This window comes from Kogia breviceps, chromosome 1, assembly GCF_026419965.1.
Source record: "Kogia breviceps isolate mKogBre1 chromosome 1, mKogBre1 haplotype 1, whole genome shotgun sequence".
In the NCBI taxonomy this organism is placed as follows: domain Eukaryota; kingdom Metazoa; phylum Chordata; class Mammalia; order Artiodactyla; family Physeteridae; genus Kogia; species Kogia breviceps.
Genome location: NC_081310.1, coordinates 33,431,730 through 33,450,351, shown reverse-complemented (window position 1 = coordinate 33,450,351; position 18,622 = coordinate 33,431,730). Strand labels below are relative to the sequence as shown.

General features: G+C 37.9%; 1 protein-coding gene across 4 annotated transcripts in view; it reads left to right on the top strand.

Moving 5' to 3' along the window:
• The window catches only part of NME7 (NME/NM23 family member 7), a 255,564-nt gene that overhangs the window by 188,428 nt on the left and 48,514 nt on the right, over positions 1-18,622 (top strand). For 3 of the 4 annotated variants that reach the window (XM_059050588.2, XM_067030356.1, XM_067030365.1), the window contains exon 11: positions 10,609-10,716. In XM_059050588.2, coding sequence (XP_058906571.1) covers positions 10,609-10,716 — 108 coding nt within the window. Of the gene's footprint in view, positions 1-10,608; positions 10,717-11,194; positions 11,265-18,622 lie in introns of those variants that run through there. The other variant, XM_067030370.1, reaches the window with a different exon arrangement.

The window sequence follows — 18,622 nt, the reverse complement described above, 5'->3', positions numbered from 1 at the left end:
CAAAATACGAAGTAATTCACATAAAAAGCAAGCAAAAAGATGTGCCCAACAACTTAAAAAGAGTAGAACCAGGGGATCATCATTTTACATTGAAAAATAATACCTCTGTCAAATGAGAGTTTATTTCAGCCAGAGCCTATCATTGACTGCAGTAGCAAAGAGCTCATTAAGAGGCAGTGCTTACTATGACATGTGGTCTGCTGAAACCTAGTGGAAAAGATAGGATTGAATTGTCTAAATGTTTCACCTGAAATTACATTTAATTATGACCCTCTTCAGGTTCTATAAATTTACATTACAGCTAATTTCTACTTAATTAAAGGTGAGATGTGAAGCTTGTCAGAGTTCACAAGCCAGATTTTAATGATTCCTCATATAAATAATTCATGCGGTCTCCAGAGCTAACAAGATAAAGAGTATTTACTGTGAATTCTCCAGTAGCTCACTCAATGAGACTAATACATAAGTAGTTGAGTTCAATTTTGTAGTTCCTCTTTCTGAATCCTATGCATAGGTTCTAGAAGGATCCTTAGACTTACAGAAAGTAGCCGTTGGATCTCTTCTCTCGTTTCCTTTCCTACTTCCAATTCCTTCCAGTGTTTCATTATCTTCTTTTAGTTGTGAATTAGTTCGATCTTGCTCTTCTCCCAGGAATATAAAACTGTAACTGCATTAGTTAATACAAGTTGCATGTAACTGGGAAAAATGGTTGGAGGATAAGCTTTGGTAAAATATTTTTGGAGTACCAGAGGAGTCAAGAAGAAGACTTAGCATGTATTTTTTAATATTATAGGACTCTGCCAAGGGGTACCAGTAATGGCTAGAAACATGAATGTTTACTGTTTTAATTATAGTGGTTGCTTCATTGGCCTTTGATATTAAATTCTGTTACCCTTGTTGCCTATAAAATGAAGGCAATGATTGTGACATGATTTTTTGTTTTGTTTCACAGCTCCTTTAGGATTGCTAAGACTGGAGCCATGCTAGTTCCTCTGTTAAGATTTATCCACTTATCTATATCACCGCTAACATGGTTATCCTATAGATTAGGCAAGACATCTTTTCCTTTTACTTAGAATTTTCCCAAAATTAGGCTAATGACCAGGAGTGATTCTGTACCATGTGTCACTCATTATGTAAATATATTCTAAGGTTGATCACAAAGTTGTCTTTCTTCAAATTTCCATAATCAGTAAATTTTACAAATCTCTTCCAAATTTAGTTCATTTCTTAAATGGAAGGTCATTTTCATACTTGCATATCTCTCCTGTATCATGGAGAACTGAAACAGAATAGCTTTCCAGGGAAGCAGTTTGTTTTCTTTGTCCAGACATATTTTATCGGTCTGATAGACCTATTATTCAGTAAACAATAATATTCTTTATAATGCACACGGTAATAGAATAGCTATATAAACTTTCTCTTCTTTGTCTTCAGTGTCCTGCTAATTACCATTCTACTTAGTGCATTTTTTTCATCCATGTCTTAGATTTAGAGGTCATTCTCTAAGCCAGATTTCTTCCTCCCCCTACAGGATTACCCGAGCAGAATTTTTAGTACTTAAAATGAGCTGTTCAATAACCAAGCATTTGACTTGACAGAACTGAGAAGGCAAGGTTGTAGTGGGGGATGGGTATGCCAGGAATTTGGTAGAGTTTGAAAGGCTTCTGACCTTTTAAGTACAAATAAATATTGCTCTTTAAAGAGTCTTATTTTCTCAGCATAACCCCTCACTTATTAATATTGTGGTAACTTCAAAATTATTTCTCATATTAAATTTAAATTGCATTTTTGGTACTTTTGTTGCTTTTATCTACCCAGTACTCCTCTCTGTTTCGTAATGGGAGTGGGTCTGTGCACAGTAGGATGACTTTCACTGTACAATACAAGGAGACAGAGGAGCATGGATCTATTGGGAATAATTAGGGAAAATCTGCCAGGAAAGGAAGGGGGGAGATGATCCATGGAGGATTTTTCTAGGCTTTAAACATTTCAGTAGTTTTTTACTTATATAGGCATATTTGATATTTTACAATGGTCAAAACCAAAGTAAATGTATTACCTTTTTAAAGCAGATGATCCAAAATGAAAGCTTAAATTTTAAGAACAGATGTAAGAAAATACTTGTTGTTCTATTCTTTATCATTATCATTTACCTAAACAAAATACATTATACATGTAAAACTACTTCATATTTTCTGAGGTTTGTTTATAGATTAGTATTATCGAATCTGAATGTCTTATCACTTGATTATTTAAACTTTTACCTTTATTCTAAAACTATCATTAATATTCTTGAAAAATGTTATATATTTATTAAAAGATACATGACTATTTGGTTGGATCATCTTCGACATATATCAAAATATACCGTTCTTTATCTCTTTAAGAACTCTCATCTTACTTTCCTTTTAATTCTGAGTCTACATTGATAAAGCTAATCGCCATTATCTATTGATTGTTCACCATATGACAGACACTGCTCTAAATACTTTTACTTACTCTAATTCTCACAACAACATCATAGTTAAGTCTAGTTAAGTCCTATTTTTATCCCTGTTTTGCAAATGAAAACCTTACAACAGGCAGAAAGGTTAAGCAACGTGGCATGGCCACACAACTAGTAAGTGACAGGTCAAATTCAAATCCAGAGAGCCTTCCTTCACAGCCCTGATTCTTCATTCTACTCCATCCTGGCTCCTTAAATAGAAGTTTGTCATTTTATGTCAGTCAAAAAATATTTAGCAAACATTTTTTTGTGTGCTCATAATAAGGCATAGAATATTAAGGAAGTTTTATATTGTGTTAAAGGGTTGAGAGTCTAATGGAAACTTCCTGAAATAGGCACACAGAAAAACTATATGAATTACAAGTCAGGGGTTACAATAGGAGCATAAATTCCTATAGGAGCAGTGGGAAATGAAGGATTACTCTGGAAGGAATTCAGTTTTTAGACACAAAATGATAGCGGCTAATATGAATTGAAGGTAACTTACTGAGTTTGGGGAAATGGAAATGTCAGTAAGATGAGTTTTCATCAGTGTGGCAGATTACCATATGTGCCTATCATTCCCTGCCTTTCCAATCTTTAGAAATTATGGGAGATATATTTTATTTTATCTTGTTTTATTTTAAAGAGTAAATCTCCAGCCACTCTGGAAAACAAGAAAGAGTGCCTACCATTAGCAGACCATTAACTTTGAAAGGCAAAAAGCAGGTAGGACTGGACTGTTAAAGAGAAGCATATTCTAAAGCATGCAGGAGAGGATTGCTCGCAAGGGGCAGGGAGTCTGGCTGCACATCAGCCACGGTGGATGCCATGCTGAGGAGGGACCTGGAGCCGTCAGCAGGGTGATGAGTGAGGAGACTGCATAAAGGGCAGCAGAATAAATCAGCCCTTTCCCCTTTGCTTGCTTATGCTGAGTAGAGGACAGCTGATGCTGTTAACTGCAGCCCAAGGCCGTGAGTGTGGAGCTTTAGCTAGAGGCAATGCGGTGGGTAGGTAGCTAGTGACACCCAGGGAAAAATGGGAAGCCCCACTTCCTTAAGAAAAACAACCAGCATACCTTGCCTATCAGTATGTCCCTGACCTCTATGACAGGTAAACAGAAAATTCCAAACAAAGATAAAGAGCCAGGAATTACCAACCGTTTGAAGTTAACTAATACCATAGAGAAGACACAAAACACAACAAACAGAATCAGTACCTAAGGAAAGCAAATTAATAGAGCTAACAAAAGTCTTTAAAATAATATAGTCAGTATCCCCAGAAAGAGAATATTGGATCCGTAAAAATAATAATAGATATGAAAAACTTAAAATATAATTTTGAAATATTAAAAATACTCAGCAAATGAGTAGAATTGAGCAGCGGACCTAGTTTAAGAACAAATTAGTGAGGTGACAGATCAAATGGAGGAATTCTCCCAGAATATAACACAAAAAGACAATTAGATGGAAGGTATAAAAGAGAGGGGCTTCCCTGGTGGCGCAGTGGTTGAGAGTCCGCCTGCCGATGCAGGGGACGTGGGTTCGTGCCCCAGTCCGGGAAGATCCCACATGCCGCGGAGCAGCTGGGCCCGTGAGCCATGGCCGCTGAGCCTGCGCGTCCGGAGCCTGTGCTCCGCGACGGGAGAGGCCACAGCAGTGAGAGGTCCGCGTACCACACACACACAAAAAAAAAATAGAGGGAAGATAGAACCAGAAGTTTCAATATCTATTACATAGAAACAGCTAAAGGAAAGAAGAAATAAAATGGAGGAGAGAAAACAATAAAAGAAATAACAGACTGAAGGTGTGTATCTTCAAATAGGATTGGACTATTGAGTACAGAGCAGAATGACCAGTAAATGACCAATGCCTAGATGGAGAGATAATACAAAACCTTCCAGAAAAAATTAGTTACCTAAAAAGAATGGTAATCAGATTGCAATAGTCTGCAATGCCATACTTGTCATATATGCTGTATATACTGCATGTATCACATATGCATGTGCATGTGTGCATGTCTGTGTGTGTATGTTTGTATGTATGTAATTAGTAGATGCTGTGGAGGGCCACTCAGATTCCCCTCTGTCCTTCAGGACTGCAGTGCCCATTTCCCAGCTCTGGAAGTGTTGGCTGCTGACTGTAATACAATAAGTCCCTCTCCAGAAATTTCTCTCTGCCAAAGAAAGTCATCTGCCCAAGGACATGCCCCCTTCCCTGGAATGGCATATGTCCAGTGACTTGTCAATTTAGAGAGATAAAGGTCTGACCCCTTTGCTTCAACTGAGGACAGCTCTGAAGCTCTAGAGCTTCTTGTAAGATGATCTGGGGCAACTTGTAACTGCATTGAACTTCAACTTCTCTCTCTGCCTAGTCCTGTTTTCCTCACTTCCCCACAATAAACTTCCCTGAAGCCACTCCCCAACGAACTTCCTGCATGCAAATCTCCACCTCAGAGATGGTTTCCCAGAGAAATGCAACCTGTGACAATATTCTTTTCCACTACCCATGAGACACTCACTATAATTGACTATGTATTAGGATGCAAAGAAAATCTCAACAAATTCCTTCAAAAGAAGAACAAAGAGACTGCCTTCTCTGACCACAGTACAACACACACCCACCGCCTACGCACACACGAACATCTTTTAAGTTCAAGTGCTGTGCATGTAGCAGACACCTACAAGAAAATAATATTTAATGAACATGGTGAGTTCCAAATAAAAGTGGGTAGAGAATAAGTTCTTATGAAGCAGTTTAATCAGAGTGAGTCACTTCAAAGTTTTCCCCCTAATCTGAAACAATAAGGAAAGGAAAATAAGTACTCACCTTTCATTCACCTTTCATAATTTTACAAAGTACATCTTTTTTCACAGAATAGCAGCTTACCACCACATAAGTAGAGTAGCTGTTTAATATTGGGTACTTCATTCCCAGGAAAATTATGGAGAACAGAATGAAAGTAATGAATATGAAATAAAATATAAAGTCATCGTTATTTCCTAGTTTACCAAATTGTTTTTCTTAAACTTGATACACTTATAACTGACATTTGATAGAAACCTTGGAAGTAAGACTTAAGTAAATAAATAAACCCATGCCTTTAAAATTGCTTAAGTGATGGAATCACAGGTGTGAATGCTGCTCAGCATCCTTGCACCATACGCTACACCTGTCATAATTTTTGGTGATTTCCATATTCATACGGGTAATCCATTCCATACGTTACCTTTCCATCTGTTGTCCTCCTTTCTTCTAACCTTCTTGCCCTCCACCTGACCTCAGCCATTGTTATATCTTAAAACTGGTCATTATAAATATCTATAACCCCCTCTCTGTGCACCTCCAGGAATTCCAATTTCAGGTATCCTGTCTCTTAACTTTCTAGTTCACTTCTTATAACACACCGATTTCCATAATCATCCCATCCCACTAGAAGCTCTAATCCATTGATCTACCTTTTCATTGTCTCTAACCCCCACTCCACCCCCCAGGGCCTCACTTACTTTCGTCCTCAATTAAAATTATTTTTGTCTAGCATTATCATTGTTTCCTTGCATACACTTTCAACCCCCTTACCCCTCTCTCACTTTGTTGTTTTCTCTTGGTAAAACCCCAGCCCTCATTAAATTCAGCTTTCTACCTAACCTTTGCCTGCACCCATGACTGGAGAACACTCAGTTGTCCTGAACAATCTCCCTTTACCTTCATGATCATTAACCTCAAGAGGGCCCTTAGTGCTGCTGAGCAGTCACATTGATTTTTCTAGTCTATTCACTCTTCTGTTCTCTTAAAATGTCTCGTACCTCCTTTTCTGTCCTCAGATCCCCAAAACCTCTTCCCCATCCTTCCTCTCAGCTGGTGACAATCTTGCTGACTTTTTCACTGGAAAATAGAATGAGTCAAGAAAATAAAGTCTAGAGGGAACTTTAGAGATGTTCTATATCTTGTTTAAGATGGTGGCTGCTGAGTATATACATTTGACAAAATTCATGGGGCAGTGCACTTAAAACCTATGCATGCTTTCGTATGTAGGTCATATCTCAATAAAAACTAAAAACAGAGAAAGAACTTCCATAAGTTCCAGCCACTACATAAGCCCACATAGCTATAACTGGGCCCATTTACTGTCTTGATGCTCAGGGTGAATGTTCCACACTCTTAGATATAAAGCCAACTCCTCTACTTAGTCACTTGCTTCCATCACTCCAGCAATTCTCTCTTCTCCTTTCTGTTTCATCAGTTTTTCCCTTTGTTGGATGATTCCTATCAGCCTGGAAAGGTATTATTATTTCTCCCACTTTAAAACAGCATCCCCTCCCCATCAAAAACAAAAAACCCTCTCTTTTTTTTTTATATCTTTATTTGAGTATAATTGCTTTACAATGTTGTTAGTTTCTGTTGTGCAACAAAGTGAATCAGCTGTAAGTACACATATATCCCCATATCGCCTCCCTCTTGAGCCTCCCTCCCACCCTCCCTATTCCACCCCTCTAGGTTGTCACAAAGCATTGAGCTGATCTCCCTGTGCTATGCGGCTGCTTCCCACTAGCCATCTATTTTACATTTGGTAGTGTATATATGTCAGTACTACTCTCTCACTTTGCCCCAGCTTCCCTGTCCTCCCCTGTGTCCTCAAGTCCGTGCTCTACATCTGCGTCTTTATTCCTGCCCTGCCACTAGGTTCATCAATACCATTTTTTAATATTTCATATATGTGCATTAGCATACGGTATTTGTTTTTCTCTTTCTGACTTAACTTCACTCTGTATGACAGACTCCAGGTCCATCCACCTCACTACAAATTACTCAGTTTCGTTCCGTTTTATGGCTGGGTAATATTCCACTGTATATATGTGCCACATCTTCTTTATCCATTCATCTGTCAATGGACACTTGGATTGCTTCCATGTCCTGGCTGTTGTAAACAGTGCGGCAATGAACACTGTGGTATATGTCTCCTTTTGAATTATGGTTTTCTCAGGGTATATGCCCGGTAGTGCAATTGCTGGGTCATATGGTAGTTCTATTTTTAGTTTTTTAAGGAACTTCCATACTGTTCTCCATAGTGGCTGTATCAATTTACATTCCCACCAACAGTGCAGGAGGGTTCCCTTTCTCCACACCCTCTCCAACATTTAATGAAAAGCCCTCTCTTGATTCTACTTCTCTTTCCAGTTACTGCTCCATTTTTTCCTCCCCTTAGCAGGAAAATTCCTCAACGTAGTTGCTGGTATTCACTTTTGCCCATTCTTCCGCTCTCATTCTCTCTTGAAACCACAATAATAAGTCTTTAGCTTTTCTCCACTCCTCTGAAACTGGTCTCGTCAAGGATATCAGTGACTCCACGTGGTCTACGTGGTGTAGTGGTCAGTTCTCAGTCTCAGTTCTCAGTCTTTAACCCTATGTGACTTAAAAAAAAATTTTTTTTTTAATTTTTTTAATTAAAAAAAATTTTTTTTTAATTTTCTTTTTTTTAATTTCTTTTCTTTTTGGCTGTGTTGGGTCTTGCTGCGTGCGGGCTTTCTCTAGTTGCAGCGAGTGGGGGCTGTTCTTCTTTGTTGAGCAATGCTTCTCATTGCTATGGCTTCTCTTGTTGTGGAGCACAGGCTCTAGGCACGCAGGCTCAGTAGCTGTGGTTCACAGGCTCTAGAGCACAGACTCAGTAGTTGTAGCACACAGGCTTAGTTGCTCTATGGTATGTGGGATCTTCCCGGACCAGGGATTGAACCTGTGTCCCCTGCATTGGAAGGCAGATTCTTAACCACTGTGCCACCAGGGAAGTCCTAACCCTATATGACTTAACATTTGACACTGCTGATAACTCTCTGTTCTTGACATTTTTCTTCACTGTCTTCTAGGAAAGGATGCTGCTGCATTTCTTCTTACCAAGCTGGCCATTGCTTCTCAGTCTTCTTCGTTCATCTCTCCTCATCTTCTTGACTTTTTAATGACATGGTGTCCCTATGCTTCCTCTCCTTTGTTTACACTCACTACCTTCATGATCTCATCTGACCCATAACTTTATGTACCATATATATATGCTATTGACCCCCAAATTGTTATTTACAGTGTGGAACACTCCTCTGAACTCTAGACTCAGCCAATCATGTATTTGACACCTTCACTTGGATGTCTAATAGGCAACCCAAACTTAATGTATTCAAAACCAAAATCTAGGGGACTTGCCTTACCAGATGAAGACTTATTATAAAGTTAATAACTAAGACAGTATAGATGTAAAAATAGACAAAAAGTCCAATGGAATCAAATAGCAAACCAAGAAACAGACCCATACATCCAGGGAAACCTTTTATATAACAGAGCTATCATTGGAGATTGCGGGGGAAAGAGAGAAATAACTCAGTAAATGGTGCTAGGGCAATTAAATATCCATATGGGAAAAATGAAAATGGACATCTTCCTCACATGATAGCCAAAGTCAGTTCTATGTGGGTCAAGAACTTAATGTGGAAGGCAAAAACTTTGAAGATTTTAGAAGACAATAGAGATGAGTATCATTATGCACTTGGAGTAGGGAATAATTCCTTAAGAAACAAAAAGCACAAATCGTAAATGAAAAAATTGATAAATTTAATTTCATTAAATTTTAGTATTTCTGGTCATCAGAAAACATAAAGAAAACTCAAAGACAAGCTACATATTGGGAAAAGATATTTGCACCATATATAACTGACAAAAAATTAGAATTCAGAAGGTATTAAGAATAACAAAAAGAAAAAGAATAACCCAATAGAAAAATGGAAAAAAGTCAAGAATAGGCCTTTTACAGAAAAGGATATATATGAAAAGACATTCAATTTCTTTAGTTATCAGGGAAATTCGTACTAACACAATGAGATACCATTTCACACTTGCCTAATGGCAAAAGTAAAAAGTCAGCCACTATCAAATACTGGCTTTGATATGGATGGTGGGAATTCTTGTGCATTGACGGTTGAGGGCAAATTGTTACAGCCATTTAAGAAAATAGTCTGACAGTACTTAGCAAATCTGAATATGTGTGTGCCCCCAAGATTCCAGAAAAACTCATGCACATGTGCACCATGTACAAGAATTCTCGTAGCAGAATTCTTTGTGATCGTGTGTGTGTGTGTGTGTGTGTGTGTGTGTGTGTGTGTGTGTGTGTGAGCATGAGTGTGTATGAGCTAGAGAGAGAGGTGGGAGGACAGAGAGGTAGGGAGAGAGAGAGAAGAAATTAATTGAATGTCAGTCATCTGGAAAATGGATAAAGTATGCTCTATCATACATTGGAATATATATGGTAATAAAAACAAATGAATTAACAGTTACACATATTTGCATGGACAAATATGAAAAACAATGCCTTGAAAACTAAGTAAAACAAGGGAATATTTAAGTAAAATTGATTTTAATGGTAACCTCTGGGTGGAGATAGGGATGGGATGAAATGAAGATGGAGCACACCAGGGCCTTGAAAGTTATTGTAATATTATTTTAATTCAGCTTAATAATGGGTACACAGGTATTTGTTTCATTATTATTTTTAAATATGTACAGTAAATACCTTTTTTGTATGTATATTTCAAAATTAAAATAGGATTTTAGAAAATTTTTAACTTAGAAAAACAAAGACTATTAAGTAGGTCATTGATACTCCCACATCTTCAATTTTTTTAACCTCTTGTTTCTTTTACCCAAAATTTTATGAGTTATTTGTAACCATTTTTTTCCCTTAAATGTGAGATAGCACTAAACTGATACAACTGTAACATTTTAAAAAGTCTTTTGCAATCAGTGCCATCAAACTAGTTCATTTTAAATTAAATTGTTAGGATCTCTATTGTCTTTATAAAATACAAGTCTTTCACAGTAATGAACTGGGTTCATATTTATGTGATTCCCATAATCTGTTGATAAAAAGAGATATAATTATTATTGCCCTCAACATAGATTACAGTGGACTTTACATTGGGCCAGGGAAAAAGCTTTATGAGTGAACTGAGAATTTTCATTGCTCAGTTTTCATGCATTCATCCTGTTTCCAGGAAAAATCATCACCAACAATGTATGATTTTTTTTTAATTGACACTACATGGCTGACTTTAACCTATATGTGAATGTGTATTTATTTAATAGGAAATTGCCCGGCATTTACGCCCTGGAACCCTCCGAGCAATCTTTGGTAAAACTAAGATTCAGAATGCTGTCCACTGTACTGATCTGCCAGAGGATGGCCTATTAGAGGTAAGATAAAGAAGGGTAAGCATCTTATTTATATTTCAAACTCATAAATAATCTCAGCAGGTCTAGTGTGTAAGGAACCTTTTAATACTCTTGGATTACAATGTTCTTTGGCCATCTGATAACTTCAGACTGCAACTTTAAAAGACCAAATTGTAGGATGCTATAGTAACGGGGTAGTCTTCAAAGAACTAAGGTATTTTTCTGATTGGCATATAGTATGGTTTAAAAACTTAAAAAGTAAAAAGCTATAGCATTGATTAAATAATGTGAAATTTATTTAAAAATCAGGTAAAAACACCGTTACCTTAGGTTTCTAGTCATGAGGATTTATCAATGAAATTGTGGAATGTGATAGCATTAAAAGTAATAGCTACCATTTTAACTTAGAAAAACAAAGACTATTTTGACTTTTTATATACCAGGTTCTGTAATAAATATGATAAATGCTTTATATAAATTATTTTTTTAATCTCCACAGCAACTCTAATAGGTTGGCATTATCATGTCTGTTTTATCAGAAAAGTGAAATTGAGACTCAGAGAGGTTACGTAACATCCTCAAATCAAACAGTTAATAGAGGATGAGGCCATATTTTGACTTCTCATCTGTGTAATTAACATAACATAAGAAACAATGAAAAGAATTATAAGAAGATATAAGTGAAAAATTGGTGTGGTTTGGAATTAAGAAAATCACTTCACAGCCAAGGGAAGGAGACCTTAAAGAAAAGATTGGTACTTTTAACTCCTTATAGTTTAACTTCTTATAGTTTTGTGTCAGGAGGAGCTAAATGAAATTAAAAGACAACTGATAAATTTAAGTGATTAAAGCATGAATGACAGAAAAATGATTGATATCCTTAATACATATTTATTTTAGTGAGTAATATGTTTTATATCAAATCTATCAGTCTTTGTATCTTTAAAGCCTTTCCCAATATTTCGTTTTCATTTTCTTGCACTGAAATATTCAACTAGCCTGGAATTAATTTGCTGAATGGTATGAGGTATGGATCTAGTCAGCTGTCACAACACTGCTTATTAAATCCTTTTATTCTTTCCTTGTTATTTCTCATTTATTGAATACTTATATACACCTGTGCCTGTTTCAGACTTTCAATTTTATTGTTGGTCTGTGCCAGCAAAATACTATTTTTATTATTGTAGTTTATACTTTTGAAAAAGTTTTCTTGGTTATTCTCTTAAATTTATTCCTCCAAATGAACTTTACATGAGTTTACCAAGTTCTTTAATGTAGCGGTCCCCAACCTTTTTCGGCACCAGGGACCGGTTTAGTGGAAGACAATTTTCCCACGGACTGTGCGGGGAGGGGGAGGATGGTTCAGGCTGCAGGGCGAGTGATGGGGGGCGATGGTTCAGGCGGTAATGGGAGCTCTGAGTAGTGACGGGGAGCGGCAGATGAAGTTTTGCAGGCTTGCCCACCGCCCACCTCCTGCTGTGCGGTCCGGTTCCTAACAGGCCTCAGACAGGTACCGGTCCATGGGCCAGGGGTTGGGGACCCCTGCCTTAACCCACCCCCACAAGATGCCAATGGAACCTTGACTGACATTACAGTATGTTTATAAATTAATGTGGGTGTGACATAACTATAATAATAGTTCGCCAACTGCATATATGGTATGCCTTTTCTTTTATGCCTCTCTTTTTATATGGATCTTAGACATATAGCCTATTAAATTTATTTCTATGAGTTTTTGTTTTAATTGCTATAAAGAGTGACTTTGCTAGCTCCATTAAGATGTTCTGTTATAATCCAAGATGTGAATCTGCTAAAATCTTATCCAAACGGCACCGTAGTATGAAATGTAGACATGCATACTTCTGAAACATAAAAATGTAACAAATTTTATTTTTATTACACAAAGGATTAAATATTTACTTTATACTTTAACCTATTTTATAAATATTCCCTTTACCTTCTGATAACTTAGGACCTATAGGTGAGGCTTGAATTCAGACTGTTGTTGTTCAGTGAAATTGAAAAATTATTAACCATGAATTTTATGCCCATTAAAAAATGTTACTGAAGGCATGCCTGTGATTTTGCTCATACAGTTTGAAATTGATTATTACTGCCTGCAGTTTACAGAGCCATTTACTAAATGATTAAAATCTTTCTAACCAAACTGCACAGGAGATTTAATTGCACATTAATGCCTGTGTGGTTCAGAGAATTAATCAAAAAACGGAAGTTGGAGCTCCAACAGCCTCCTTTCACCTTGCTGATGAGTCATACTTGATGTGCCCTGGAATAAGTCACTTTCCATGCCTCCCTTCTCTTATCAATAAAATGGAATTAAGAGTGCTGATACCATCAAGGGATGTTCTGTTAGTCAGGGATTAACTATTTGCAGATTATCACTTAGCTTTAAATGGTAAAATTTTATTAAAACAAAACAAAACACTATGAGGCCCAAAGAGTTATCTGCTCATAGGTTTTTAAAGTGACACAAAGACAAGCTCTCTGATCAGGGAAGCACTTTGTACTTAGATCTACAATTCATTAAAGGAACATTCTTTAGATGTAGAGTGACCATGAAATGTATTGCCCAATTTAGAATTAATCACCCAGGATGTTAGGACAAAAGATATAAACAAGAACTGTCATCAGCACACTGGTGTCATGGGTTCCCTAATTATATGGCAAGAAGGGAAAGAAGGGAGCAACCTACTTCTCCTTTTTCTCATGTGATGTTTACTGACCTAGGTTTTTTATGTCATATGTGTAGAGCTCAGAAAGTATGGTTTCCATTTATATTTTGTCACCATCCATGATTTTATTTACTTATTCTTACAGCAAACAGTTATAGATGTGTTTTACTGGCTAACATTGTGATAGGATTTCAAAATCAAGCAAGGTATTTCCTCTGTCCTCAGTGAGCTCACAAAGTTTTAGAGGTCAAGGATCTTAGCATGAATATTGAAATCTGATTTCATTAGATGCTGCTGTTGTGACACAGCCACTTTTGTGGTTATAGGGAAAAATGACAGCATCTGTATAGTATGAGACATTCTAAGATGTTATTTCGCTGATAACATGCACTGAGACTCTATTGGTGGTAATTATGAAGATATTAAATTTGTGCTTTAGAGAAAGCATTAATGGAAAAAAATGTTTAGCTTAACTTGTAATAAAGAAATATTCATTTTCCACTAATGGAAAACAATTTTTAAAGTATCAGTGCCCACTTCCGGTAAGGTTACAGTAAAACAGATACCCTCATATTGCTGGTGAAAACTAAGTGGGAGCAGGTATTGAAAGCCATGGGGTTTTCCCATACATGTCGTCCCAGAATTCTACTTCTTAGAATCTCACCAAAGGAGTAGGAATAGCAGCAGGGCTACTAAATGGAAAGTTTTCTGCACAGATGTTCATATAAGAAATATTTGTGGTAATTAAAATTGGAAATAGGGTGCATTTCTAAAGATATATCTGATGTTCTTTCCTCTGATTAGGCTTCCATGACACCCATAGTCTGCATCGGAGGTTCATCTGTGTGTTTTCATAGCACTTTGCTTTCCTCTAATACAGTAGTGTAGTCAAGAGTCAACAGAGATCTGTACTCCAGGGTGAGTTACTTATTTTACTGTGCCTAGGATTACTCATTCTGTAAAAGGAAGATGATAGCAGTGCCTGACCTTTCAGATGGCCTAGTGTCTAGCACACAGTAACTGCTGAACAAATGATAACAATTATATGATTATTATTATGACAGCACATTTTGTTTGCTTGTAGATATTTCCCCATGAGACTTAGTACTCATAGGGAAGAGATTCTGTCCTGCCTGGCCTATAAAAACTCTTTAATAAGTCATTTTTGAAGGAAAAAACAGAAGAGTTTGGTTAAATAAATTGTAGTTCATGTACTCAGTACAAAAGTATGTAACCCTTTTTCTTTAAGGTTGATAATGAAAACTCTGTAGCAGTGGTTTCTAACCTTGGTTGTGTGTTAGAATCACCTGAACAGTTTTTAAAATACTGATGTCCAGACCCACCTCTAAAGATCCTAATTCTTTTTAAAAGTAATTTCAAGCTTAGATACAAAACTTTTTAAAAATAAATGTCTGGGATTAAGTTGCCAGCATTATGTCCCATTTTTCTGAGTACTTCAATGCGTATTTTTAACATAAAGGGACATTTTCCTACATAACCACATCACAAGCATCTAAATTAGGAAATTAATGTTGATAACATTACCACTACTGAATCTTCAAACTCCATTCAAGTTTTGCCAGTCAATAACCAATGGATCTTTAATAGCAAAAGGGTTCAGATCAGAATCATGCATTGCATTTAGTTTTCCCCTTACTTTCTTACAATCTAGAGCAGTTCCTCAGATTTTCCTTGACTTCCATGACCCTGACACCTTTGGAGATAATAAGTAGAGATTCTAATTTAATTGATTCATTCATTCCTTTGCTCATCAGAAACTTTTCTAGATGGCTTCCACCTACAGTTCTAACAAGATACTGACGTATTTATTTTATTGTATGGCATATATTCTTTATGCAAAGTCATTTGTTGGCTTTCCATTGTCCATGAAAATGTGTGATGCCTTTTTGATGCTGTGACTCCGCATTGGGTCTGCCTCCCCTCTGTTCCCTTCAGCATTAGTCCTCCTCTCACCCAAGTCACTGATGATACTTCTGAGAGTCAGTTTTACTTTCTCCTTGCTTTCTTTATCTCTCCCAAAGCTTTATTGAAAAAATATATATATTCCTCTGCCTTTCATTTTACTTCTGTAGTCTGTTCCCAGGACTGTCTTTCTCTGATTATCTTCAACACTTTACATATACTGTAATTGAAATTCTCAAAGTTGCCTAATAGGTAGGTATATGGTAGAAAATTCAAGTATGTTTGAATTTTAAATTCTGTACACCAAAATGATACATCAGTCATTCATCCAGATTCATCAGTAATTCATCCAGATATTTACATTTTTTTAAAACTAAAAACAGCACTGGGGACATAGCAATAAACAGGGTATGTGTAGCTCTTGCCTTTACGGAGCTCGACTTCTAGGAGATAATAATCATAGTAATTGTTTTCTAGAATGATGAAAATATGGGTCTTTCCTCTGTTTTTCTTTTCCAAATGTTCTATAACTTGGTTATATCACTTCTGTGGTTGTAAAATAAAAATATAAGAAATATATAAAATATTTAATTGTATGTCTGAATTTGGATATGTAATTATTTCTGCATTGATTCTTGTTCTGGTGCACTCTAGAAAAAAAAAGAATCAAGCATTTATCAGAAATAAACATAGGTGTATAGTGTATAAGATGATTGGACAGGCCTGGATTTCTTGGCTATGGTTAGTGTAGGCCTCTGAACACTAATACTCATAATTTATCTTTAGTTTTAGTTTCTGTGTTGAACGAAGAGTTATGATTTTTGCTAGTGCATCGTCCAAGAGGGAACAACTTGTACAAGGACAAGAGCAAATAGCTTTCTCTAAGAGATCTAAAAATAGTTTAGTAAGGCAGGGGCTTTGACCTTGACATGGAAAATGGCAAGAGATAAGGGTTGAAAAACCAGCAAGGGCCTTGTAAAGTCATATTAAGACGTCTGAACTTTATCCAGAGGGCAATAGAAATGTTTTACACAGGGGATTAGCACAATCATCCCTATGTTATAGGTGTCACTCTGGCTGCAGTGTGGAGAGCAAATCAAAGCAGGGTTGGGAGGGAGGCAGACCAGGGAGAAGGCTATTAAGATAATTCAGGGAAAGATTCTGGTAGTCTGAACGGCAATGACAGTATGGATATCCAGAAACAGGAGCGTCAAAAGACTTTTAGGGGGATAGATGTGACAGCCCCAGAGACTGACTGGATGTGAAGGATTAACACATCCAAGGAGAAGGAGACTAGATTAACTCCTATCTCCAAGTGAAGGTGGTGGTACAGAGACTCCCATCCTTATGATGCTAAAATTTCTGGAAACCAAAGATTTTTCATAAGTTTGAGGGCAAAGCTTAGCCTGATCCTCACTCGGTATCCACAGGGGATTGTTTCCAGGATACCAAAATCTGTGGATGCTCAAGTCCCTTATGTAAAATGGCATAGTATAATCCACCCTTCGTACCCGTGAATGCAGAACCCACATATATAATTTTTATATAAGCCATTTAATGCGACTGTTCACACTGCTGCAGAAGTATTAATGTATTAAATAGTGGGGGAACTTCCCAGATTCTTTGTATAATATATCCCAGGATGGTTGTGAGAACTACAGTTATCACTTCTGTGTTCCAGGCTTGAAAAGGGGGAAGAGCAGGGGGCAAAAGGTGGAAAATGCCAGCTCAGCCAGCACCCTCCTCCCCACCCACTTTAAAAAGTTTTTCCAGAAGCCCCAGCCAACAACTTCTGCTTATGATTTATTTGCTGGAATTTAGTTCTACAAGCACCCCCTTCTTCAAAGGAAGCTGGTAACTGGAGTTCTGTTAGTTGAGAATCATTAGTACCTCCAGCGAAATCAGGTTTCTGCTAGAATGCAGAAAGGAAGAATGAGCACTGGGGAGGTGACAAGCAGTATCTGCCATAGGAGGTCGACGGGGTAACAGGGGTATTTAGCCAGGGACCAGGCTAACAATTAAACTAGCATTTGGAAACCACTGCCCTTCAGACTTTTTGGAAAAGGTTGGTCATGATTCTGCTTTTGAGGGAAACCTAGACCCTGTGGGCACGCTAGCAAAGGGATTATTTTGCTTGGAAGATTCAAGCAATGGGAATAGGAACAACCTCTGAAATTTGAGGGGATCTGTAGCCTCTGTCAGTGGATTCAGCTGCAGCCAAGGGTTATTACACTCCCAAGGTAGTCCCAGTCTCTGTTTGGGGACATCTTTGGCTTCTCAGGAAGAAGGCAGCCATGACTTGGTTGAGGACCTGGGTTTCTTGGGGAAAGGCTCAATGTTGAGGCTGCCAAAATGCCCCTTCAGGAGTAACTAGAGGCCTGGGGTACATGTGTGTGTACATGTGAGCATTGATTCATGCTAAGGCTAACAAGGACAGAGGCCCTGGGTCTCTCACAGCTGAAAACAGTTCTCAGATCCTTCAAATCTGCACTCACAAATTAGCCTGGGCATGTGGTTCACAGTTGTGCCAGGAACTAAGTCATGTCTTTCCACCCTGCTGGTTGAGTAAGTGCCTTGGGGGCCTGGACCTCTCATAGATATTTGTCTCTCTAGCTCCTGCCTACCACACTACAGGCTTTTAGTCAATGTCTGTTGAATCAGTGCAGGGGGGGAACTGGGAGAAGGTATCATGAATGGGGTCAGTGCACCTTCATCCCCCTTTCTCTCTTCATATGGCTAAAAAGTCACAGCCTGATGAGGGTGAGCCCTACTTTCAAGGGCCACATCCCACTATTCCCTCCACTTACCAGTTGTCAGAAAAGTTTACTGCTGCCAGAATCTTTTTTTTTTTTAACTTTTATTACCAAGCTTCGTTTCCTATAAATCGTACTTGATACTTTTCTCCTGTTTCCCACCCTGTTTTTTAAATTTATTTATTTGTTTATTATGGCTGTGTTGGGTCCTCGTTTACGCGAGGACTTTCTCCAGTTGTGGCAAGCGGGGGCCACTCCTCATCGCGGTGCGCGGGCCTCTCACTATCGCGGCCTCTCCTGTTGCGGAGCACAGGCTCCGGACGTGCAGGCTCAACAATTGTGGCTCACAGGCCCAATTGCTCCACGGCATGTAGGAATCTTCCCAGACCAGGGCTTGAACCCGCGTCCCCTGCATTGGCAGGCAGACTCTCAACCACTGCGCCACCAGGGAAGCCCTGCCAGCATCTTTTATTGCTGACTGTGTATGCAGGTCAAACCTGATACATGTGCATGTGGAAAGCTGATGGTTCGCATAGAATTTTCTTCCTTCTCAAACAT